General features: G+C 36.0%; 1 protein-coding gene across 1 annotated transcript; it reads left to right on the top strand.

The window, feature by feature from the left end:
* Nucleotides 1–409: 409 nt before the first annotated feature.
* Nucleotides 410–3272, top strand: LRRN3 (leucine rich repeat neuronal 3). Its single transcript, XM_053719780.1, has one exon. It carries the CDS (start codon nt 667–669, stop codon nt 2788–2790), a length of 2124 nt encoding a protein of 707 aa, XP_053575755.1. The 5' UTR covers nt 410–666; the 3' UTR covers nt 2791–3272.
* The last annotated feature ends 7755 nt before the right edge of the window (nt 3273–11027 follow it).

Here is an 11027-nt window from a genome sequence, read left to right as displayed (position 1 = left end):
CATCCCAGGAACCAATCAGGATCAATTTATACACATAGTTACCAATTACCAGCCATGTTCTGTCCTATTAATATTTTGTATAATGAGGAAATGCTTACTGTATAATTTTATTATTGCATAAGAATTTCTCTTTAAATATATATAGTAGCACTTCAACACACCCACTATAGCACAATATGTAGTTATTATTAAAACAAATGTTATTCTGTGTTTCATTGAATTTAAATGAATATTCTATCCTCAATATAGTGTATATGTATTAAAATGTCATGTTATTTTTCTTATCATTATTTTTCACAAAATTAATTATTTTTCTTATTTTTTCAGATAATACTGTCATTATGTCAACCACAAATCAATTATGGGATTTTGCTACTAAATCAATTGCCTAATCTCTGATGGCTACCAACAGAAACTTCATCTTCACAAAGCTTATCTGATGTCTGTTAAGTATACAGTGACCTTCACTTCCACAGTATGTGTGGCACGTTCGAAAAAAGGATTTGCAGTTTATTTCCAAGAACAAAAACACTATCTTCTTGTGCTGCTGCTTGGTTGATAAATGCAAGCAATTTTTTCATGAAGTGACCATTTCATTACAGTGCATCCACAAGAACTGTTGATTCAGTAAAGGTCACATTTCTTTGTAAAAAAAACTGAATAAAAATGAGGGAAATGTCAATCAAGATACACCTGCTGCTTGGACTTACCATTGCTGCACTTGTACATGCTACGCAAAAAAATGCAGATTGTCCACAATCATGTGTATGTGAAATTAGACCATGGTTTACACCCAGATCCTTATATATTGAGGCTCTTACAGTGGACTGCAATGCATTAGACCTGTATACTATCCCAGACAGACTACCAGTTAAGACACAGATACTTCTTTTACAAGCAAACAACATAGAGGAAATTAAGAACACAGACAACTTTCCTGTAAATCTCACAGGACTGGATTTATCTCAGAATAATTTATCCTCTATGATCAATATCAATTTTACCAATGCACATCAGATTCTTTCAGTGTATCTAGAAGAAAATAAGCTCACAGAGCTTCCAGATAAATGTTTTTCTGGTCTGAAGAATTTACAAGAGCTCTACATTAATCACAACTTGATATCCACAATTTCAGCAAAAGCGTTCACTGGCATCAGCAATCTTCTCAGGCTTCACCTTAATTCAAATAAATTGCAAGTAGTTAATAGCAAGTGGTTTGATGAAATACCAAATCTGGAGATCCTCATGATTGGTGAAAATCCAATAACCAGAATCGAAGATATGAACTTTAAGCCTCTTATCAACCTGCGCAGCTTGGTTTTAGCAGAAATAAATCTTACTGAAATACCTGATAATGCATTTGCAGGTCTGGAAAATTTAGAAAGCATCTCATTTTATGACAACAGATTTGTAGAGGTCCCCTCTGTTGCTCTTCAAAAGGTGGTGAACCTCAAATTTTTGGATCTTAATAAAAATCCTATTAGGAGAATACAAAGAGGAGATTTTAGCAATATGTTACACTTGAAAGAGCTTGGGATTAATAACATGCCTGAACTAGTTTCAATAGACAGCCTTGCTATTGAAAATTTACCGGACCTGAGAAAAATAGAAGCAACTAATAATCCAAAATTGGCATATATACATCCGAGTGCATTCTATAGACTTCCTAAACTGGAAACACTGATGCTCAATAGCAATTCCCTCAGTGCCATTTACAGGAGTACAATAGAAGCTTTACCCAATCTTAAAGAAATAAGCATACACAGCAATCCGATTAGATGTGACTGTGTAATTCGATGGGTTAATATGAACAAAACAAGCATACGCTTTATGGAACCAGATTCATTATTCTGTGTTGATCCCCCTGAATTTCAAGGGCAGAATGTCAAACAAATTCACTTCAGAGAAATGATGGAAATATGCCTTCCATTAATTGCTCCTCAAAGTTTTCCTTCAAGCCTGAATTTGAATACAGGAAGTTCTATTTCATTGCACTGCAGAGCAACAGCAGAACCAGAACCTGAAATATACTGGATTACACCTTTGGGGAACAAGCTTTTGCCTAATATGGTTTCCAATGTATTTTATGTTCACTCTGAAGGAACCCTAGAAATAAACAACATAAGTATCGCAGACGCAGGGCTGTATACTTGTGTTGCCAAAAACCTGGTTGGTGCAGATTTAAAAACTATTATTGTTACAGTGGATGGATCTTTTCCTGAGGATGTAAATGGATCTTTAAAAATAAATGTTAAAGAAGTACAATCTAATTCTGTCATGGTATCATGGAAATCAAAATCAAAGGTTTTAAAATCCAGCGTACAATGGACAGCTTTCCTAAAAGCTGAATATACCAAAATAGCTCACAGAGTTCGAATTTCATCAGATGTCAAGCAATATAATTTAACACATCTCAACCCATTGACTGAATACAAAATCTGCATAGATGCACCAAACATCTACCAACAAAATCAAAAGCAGTGTGTTAACATTACCACAAAAGGAATGGATAAAATAACAAAATATAATGAAAATATTTATACAAATGCAATGATTATTATCTTTGGTGGTTTTTTTGGAATTGTTACAGCAGCCTACTTTTTTAACTATACATCCTTATATTTAAGGCGTAATTCAGAAAGAAAATACATGGGAAGCACTATACAAACACCGGCATTTGCTTTCAGTGAACTCTATCCTCCGCTTTTAAGTCTCTGGAATACTGACAAAGAAAGCACAGTTCTTGAGGTTAAAGCTACGGTTATACAAATACCAACTAACCAACCGTAACATAACATAATTCTGAATTAACTTAATTTATAAAATACAAAAAAGCACAAAGTTATAGTTGTGCTCTTCCGGATGCAGGGAGATATTTTTTAAGACAATAAGCTCCCCTGCTATTGAAACATAAAGCTATCTTAAATCATCTTTAAAAGTATCCCCAATAACTGGCTTCCTGTAATAAAAAGCCGAACATGCAAATTGACGAAGTAAATAAAAAACGTTGACATTTCTGGAATACAATACAAAAATAGCTTTGTTTTATGTATTTTTTTGTCTTCTTTTTTATATACAATATACAGTAGTTGAACTGAGCAATACCTCCTTCTGTGATGTATTTAACATTTTAGCCAAGAGTTTTTGAAGTGACAAGAAAAACTAGATTTAAAAAGTGGTGTTACAAAATGGACATTTCTGTAGAGTAGTTAGAAGCAGTAAATATGTAAATCTTTTTTATGGAGAAAAATACATTTTTGACTAAAATAAAACCTACTTGTGCTATGATTATTTTGCAATGCGGTAAGATTATAATAGGACATCTGGATTAAGAAAATGTGTGTTGGTTGTGTTCAGTGCTATAAACTCAAATTATTGAAGCCATAAGAATAAGCCATAAGAGAAATTGTGCACGCTAATTTGAGCTAAGATAATTTGGATGATACTTATGCTTGTGTGTGTGTGTATATGTGTTTGTGTGTGTGTGTGTGTATATGTGTTTGTGTGTGTGTGTGTATATGTGTTTGTGTGTATGTGTGTGTGTGTGTGTATATGTGTTTGTGTGTGTGTGTGTATATGTGTTTGTGTGTATGTGTTTGTGTGTGTGTGTATGTGTGTCTGCGTATTCCCAAAAGGTCAGTTTTCAAATCAATGACAACAACCAATATAAAAGGTAAGCTAGGTTTAATTTATATAATATATTAAAAAAATGTTTTATTAGTATTGTTAAAATAGTAAAAAAACAATATTCAAAAGATTTGTCAATGAGTATCTAACATCAGGACAAACAATTATTTAGTAAATTCATTCTTTTTTTTTTTTTGTTTGACATAAAAATATCAGTTAGAAATATTCACAGTTCAATAACTTACTAGTTATTTTAACTTTTAATACTTTTAATGCTTATCATTTTTTTTACTGGTCATTTTTAATCTTTTAATGAATCTAAAAAAAATATAAAAATATGATGCAACTGGACAACACAGACCCATAAGGTTTAATTACATGATTTGAATGAATAAATAAAGGATGCTACAAAATATTGTGAGACTTTATTAGCTATTGTGAGTCATTTCATCAAGCTATTATAAATCTTTTGTTATGTAAAGCTTATGGTAATTACGTGAAGTACTCTAACAAAATATCTCATAAAGACTCCAGATGGTATGCAATCACCATCATTTATCTGGAAGAGTATAGATTGAAACAGCAATAAAAGTATCTTGAAGAATCGTGCACTCTCATTTAAAGTAAGAATTAAATATACACTTTCTCATAATAAATCTTACTGTCCCAGCTGGGGCATTTATAAAGGTTCATGTGCATAAAATACCTTGCAACTATGTTTCAGAGTTTCGATCTAATCTCAAAAAATTCCTATGCTGATATCAGCAGTGAATATTAGCTGAAAAATTAAGCACTGCCACCCAAAAGATTAAAAAGACAACTGTAATGTCTTCTAAAAATAATTTCTTCTGTTTGGTATTTTTGTATTGCTTTAATGTTTTTTATCTATATAGCTTCTGCTGCAAGGTTAATTGGTATATCTACTTCCATTTCTACTTGTGATTTTAAAAAGTACTCTTATACTAACAGAATGGTAAATGCTAAAGGGACACTAAAGTCAAAATTACAATTTAATGATTCAGATGAAGCATGTATCTTTTAAAAAAAACTTTCCAATACACTTCCATTATCAAAACATGCACAATCTTTTATATATGTGCCCTTTCTGAGACTCCAGCTCCTACTGAGCATGTGAAAAACTACACATTATATATATGTATATGCATTTGTGGTTGGCTGTCACATGGTACAGGGGGAGAAAAAATTGGATTAACTGGAATTTACAAGAAAATATTCTACTGCTCATTTAAATTTCTAAGTAAGTGCTATTACATTATCCTTTTTTTGGGTGTATTTGTCAATTATTCAATTCTTCTGCATTTAGTAGTCCAAAAAAATGAAGGCATGTGCAATGAAGGAGCCATGAAGTTGCTTAAATTAAACTAGTAAATGATTAAACCAATTGCAATAAGGTTGTAAATATTAAACATCAAATCAAATATAATTAAGACATATCTTTTGATAATAAATGGAATGTGATCACAGATGAATGAATGGGTTAATATAGTGGAACATATATAGAATCTTGTCTACATACCTCAATTGATTTTATGCAGTTTTCTTCTGATTGTTAAGGCTTTATCAGACACAGACGTTACTGTCAAATGGAAATGTTTACTACTGGGTTGTTGCACAGTCAGAGAGTCAGGTAAATAACACATGATCATAGGATAAACTGCTAAATAAAGGCCTGTGACATTTCACAATAACAGCCTTTGAATAAACTCTTGATACAGTGGAATAAAATCACTTCACTTGTAGAATATTTATCATTAGAACTTACAACAAAAAATAAAAAGTATCATGGGCCATGTAATTAAGGCCAAAGCAGGTTTTAGGATCAGTTAATTACCCATAAAAAATATTCTGGTACAAAGCCAATAGCAGAATATTTTAGAGATACAAATAAATTGTCTTGTTTATAAACTGCTGTTCTGTAATACATTTTGTTTAATGAGCTTTAAAAACAATATACAAGCTAAAAAATGTTAAAACATGTAGTAAATAAGTAATAAATTATTTGTTTTTAATTTATTTCTAATAACTAATAATTGCTTGGGATTAGATTTTGAGTACAGTGCTCCTTTAAGCATATACCAAGCATTTACTTTACAGCTATAATTTAGAAGAGAATATCATTTATAAGTTTAGGGTATTTTATTGTAATTAGAACATAATTATTTGAGTATGCTAATATAAGCCCAGCAACATTTTTGGATATATTTCATACAAAAAAATATATATATATATATTAAATGGTTCTCTAACAATAAACATGGAAATGTGTTTTATGGAAACCATATATTTTTGTTTTTTGTTCTGCTAAACAGGTTAAAATTGTAATATAATTAGTAACAAAAAAGTACAAGTATTTTTTTTGTGGTGGGGGGGGGGGAGAAAATTTGATTATTATGAAAATGATTATTTATTACACATTTTAAGGAACAGTCTACTTCAAAAATGTTATTGTTTAAAAAGGTAGGTAATTCCTTTATTACCCAATGCTCAGTTTTGCATAACCCACATTGTTATATCAATACACTTTTAACCTCTGTTATTACTTTGTATCTAAGCCTCTGCAGACTGCCCCCATTATCTCAGTTCTTTTGACAGACTTGCATTTTAGCCAATCGCTGCTGACTCTAAAATAACTCCAAGCGAGTGAGCTCAGTGTTATCTATATGATAAACATGAACTATCAGTGTCTAACTGTGAAAAAACTGTCAAAATGTACTGAGAAAAGAAGCAGTTAAACAGCTTAGAAATCAGTTTTAAGAGCCTACCTAGGTTAGCTTTCAACAAAGGATACCAAGAGAACAAAGCAAATATCATGATAAAAGTAAATTGGAAAGTTGTTTAAAATTGCATGCCCTATCTGAATTATGAATGTTTTATTTTCACCAAGTCTTATTAAGGGCCTGATGATATAAAACTCTCTGCACAGACAATGTAATATACAATGATCCACCAGCACTGCAAGATCCCTAATGAAATTCTAAAAAAGGAAGATTTTGCTATACTTTTCCCTGCATTTCTGTATTTGAAGGAGAGACAAATCCAGTGCAATATAGCACTGCATGATATGAGAGTTCTGCTGCATTTACACTTTGTATTTTATATTGCTTTGCACTTCAGATTGTTTTATAACATTTAAGCCTCTCTTCTATTTAGTACACAGCAGTGTATTTAGTATTGTGATTTTACAAATTTTGATTACACTTTGACAGTTTCTTTTTAAAAAACTAGGCTCATACTTTGTATATGTATGTGTATCTTTTATAAATTATATTGCATATTGTATTTCTTTTATTTAAAATATAACTGAAAAACTGACACCTTCAGTTTTCAAGAGTTCTTCATTACTTTCTATGGGCCTGATAAATAAAAATTATTTAAACTCACTTCATTTTATAAGAAAAAGTGCGGAAACTGGCAGTCCTAGAGAGATGATATATGCCTTCCATAGAAAGTAATTAGCCTCTCTGGGATACATTTCACATTTGAGAGAGAGGCTAACAGGGGAACACCTGGTGAAGATATCAACTCACAATTTGCACAAATACAAATTAAACTGAAATGTGTTCATTACAGTTTAACATGTTTTTTTTGCCAGTAGTTTAGTATATATTACTTTGCTGTCAGTTAAATAAGTGTATTGTGAATTTTGAGCAAACTTCCCCTGCATACAGCTGGTGAGATAGTTCAGAACTCAATGATATAAACCTTGCAAGTTCAGAACCTCACAGAAGCCGCCATGGTGGAATTGTCTTAAAAAAGGGGCAGTCACTGCGAGTGGCAAGATGTCTCCTACTGAAAGTAATGGTTCTTACTGAAAAGGGAATCTTTGCTCCGCAGAGCAGGGGGCACACTTTAAAAAGTGAATCCTGTAGCCAATATAAATGAAATTACATTGATTTCTTACAATCACCTATATTTTTGTATGCATGTGTCTATTGGCTTATAAGTATTTTGGGTGTTTTGAGAAAAGCTCGCCACCTTTTAGTTCGAGAGAAAAAACTGTGATATCTGTATTGTGAAAATATTTACAGCATTACGCTGGTATTAAAGAGACAATTTCACATATGCCCATGGTCCATGGAACGCCCATGTTCAGCCCATTATCTGAGAAAAAACAAAACAATTATGCTTTGTATGTTGTACTTCTAAGTACAAATGTGTGTGTTTTTTGCACATCTAGTGTGATTGATAGTGATGTCATGAACATAAAATTTTGCATTTGCGAACCGCGAACGCAAACTTTCGCAAAAGTTTGCAAACGGGCGAACCTGGCGAACCGCCATTGACTTCAATAGGCAGGCGAATTTTAAAACCATTAAAAGAAAAAGTTCTGGACCATCAGGTAAAAGCAGTTGTTAGCTTTATTATCCAAAAGTTGATAAAACATAGGAAAAACACACACAGTCGTAGGGTGTATGCTGGTTCGGTCTCTCGTTATCTGAATACACAACACTGAAGCTGCACATTCTGAATTAGGCTTTAATTGCCAGGCTAAAAACTCCTACACTTGCTGATGTTTTCATGAACTTTCTGTCTGTTGCCTATATCCGCTAACTGGCTATATACGGAGCAAAGCAAATGTGTTTTGTGTTTGAATTTTAAAACCCACAGGGACTCTTTCTGGCCACAATAGTGATGGAAAAGTTGCTTCAAGGGGACTAACACCTGGGCTGTGGCATGCCAGAGGGGGATCCATGGCAAAACTCCCACGGAAAATGACATAGTTGATGCAGAGTCTGGTTTTAATCCATAAAGGGCATAATTCACCTAACATTCCTAAATTGTTTGGAATAACGTGCTTTAAAACATCAGGTATGATGTTGTATCGATCAGGTAGTGTAAGGGTTACGCCCGATTCACAGTGACAGACCAAACTCCCCATTTAACGCACCACAAACAACCGCAAACAGTCCATTTGCACAACCACAAACTCCCCATTTCCACAAGGTTGGATACCAAGCTAGCCATGTCCCGTTCCTTGTCCTCACTGATGTTATTGAAGGTCTCTTCCTCCACCCAGCCACGTACAACACCAATGGTCCCCGAAAGGTGACAACAAGCCCCCTGGGACGCCTGCTGTGTTTGGTCTTCCACCTCCTCAAAGCCACCTTCCTCCTCTGACTCCTCTTCTTCAGACTCCTCTCTCTGCGTTGCCTCTCTCTGTGTTATTATAAGGTGTGTTAAGTAGTACTTTTCCTACCAGTTTAATCCCTGTTATGTCCCCTATCAGGGGACGTGTATATGGCATGGATTTTAGGAACTGGGAGATGGAAAAAGATGCTTGGTCGGTCCTCCTACTTCAAATTTGGGGCACTGCCCGTGCAATCCACTGTGCCACCATATATGAATGGTGTGTTAAGTAGTACTATTCTTATCAGTTTAATCCCTGTTACGTCCCCTATCAGGGGACATGTATATGGCATGGATTTTAGGAACTGGGAGATGGAAAAAGATGCTTGGTCGGTCCTCCTACTTCAAATTTGGAGCACTGTGCTTTCAATCTACTGTGCCACCAGATAGGAGTGGTGTGTTAAGTAGTACTATTCTTATCAGTTTGATCCCTGTTACGTCCCCTATCAGGGGACATGTATATGGCATGGATTTTAGGAACTGGGAGATGGAAAAAGATGCTTGGTCGGTCCTCCTACTTCAAATTTGGGGCACTGCGCGTTGAATCTACTGTGCCACCAGATATGAGTGGTGTGTTAAGTAGTACTATTCTTATCAGTTTAATTCCTGTTACGTCTCCTATCAGGGGACGTGTATATGGCATGGATTTTAGGAACCGGGAGATGGAAAAAGATGCTTGGTCGGTCCTCCTACTTCAAATTTGGGGCACTACGTGTGCAATCTACTGTGCCACCAGATATGAGTGGTGTGTTAAGTAGTACTATTCCTATCAGTTTAATCCCTGTTATGTGCCTTTTTTATTAGGTTGGTTTTTGAAGCCACAGTGCTGCACCAGAGGCCAGAAAAATTAGGCATGTACACATGCCTGAAAAATTAGGTTTGTTGCAGAAAGTGCCCTAAAACATTGCGGTTTGAACCCTAGTTGGTGGCGGATAAGTCACACAAGTCATCGGCATTCAGAGATAAAATACACCAGCGTGTGGACCATTTTTAGCCCAAGGCAGCTCATCTCATCAGGCCTTTTTTAGTCGAATGTATCGCCCAATATCAGTCCCTTCAGGATCCATCCCTCATTCATCTTAATAAAGGTGAGGTAATCTAGACTTTTTTGACCTAGGCAACGTCTCTTCTCAGTGACAATACCTCCTGCTGCACTGAAGATCCTTTCTGACAGGAGACTTGAAGCGGGGCAGGCCAGAAGTTCTTTCGCAAATTGGGATAGCTCAGGCCACAGGTCAAGCCTGCACATCCATTAGTCAAGGGGTTCATCACTCCTCAGAGTGTCGAGATCTGCAGCTAAGGTGAGGTAGTCTGCTACCTGTCGGTGGAGTCGTTCTCTGAGGGTGGACCCCAAAGGGCTGTGGCGATGCATAGGACTTAAAAAGCTCTGCATGTCCTCCATCAACAACATGTCTGTAAAGCGTCCTGTCCTTGCTGGCATTGTCGTGGGAGGAGTAAGATTACTTTCACCTCTTCCCCTGTTAGATTCACGTTGTGCTGTGACATCACCCTTATACGCTGAGTAAAGCATACTTTTTAATTTCTTTTGGAACTGCTGCATCCTTTCTGACTTGCAGTAATTCAGTAACATTTCAGGCACTTTATGCTTATACCGGGGATCTAGTAGCGTGGACACCCAGTACAGGTCCTTCTCCTTCACCTTTTTTATACGAGGGTCCCTCAACAGGCACGACAGCATGAAAGACCCCATTTGCACAAGGTTGGATGCCGAGCTACTCATGTCCTGCTCCTTGTCCTCAGTGATCTCACTGAAGGTATCTTCTTCCCCCCAGCCCCGTTCAACACCACGGGTACCAGATAGGTGACAACGAGCACCCTGAGATGCCTGTCGTGGTTGGTCTTCCTCTTCCTCCTCCTCCTCCTCAAAGCAACATTCCTCCTCGAGTCCTCTTCCTCACAATCCTCTTCCAGCGTTGCCGCTGGTCCAGCAAGCGATGCTGATAAGGCTGTTTCTGGTTGTGATGGTGACCACAACTCTTCCTCTTCACGCTCATCTACGACCTGATCCAGCACTCTTCGCAGGGCACGCTCCAGGAAGAAAACAAATGGTATGATGTCGCTGATGGTGCCTTCGGTGCGACTGACTAGGTTTGTCACCTCCTCAAAAGGATGTATGAGCCTATAGACATTGGGCATGAGCGTCCAGAATGTGGCAAAAAAAATTCCCAGCTCCGCAGAGGCTGTTCTAGCACCCCGGTCATACAAATAGTCGTTAACGGCTTTTTCCTGTT

This window comes from Bombina bombina, chromosome 6 (assembly GCF_027579735.1).
Source record: "Bombina bombina isolate aBomBom1 chromosome 6, aBomBom1.pri, whole genome shotgun sequence".
Classification (NCBI taxonomy): domain Eukaryota; kingdom Metazoa; phylum Chordata; class Amphibia; order Anura; family Bombinatoridae; genus Bombina; species Bombina bombina.
This window is presented reverse-complemented; position numbering and strand designations above follow the sequence as displayed.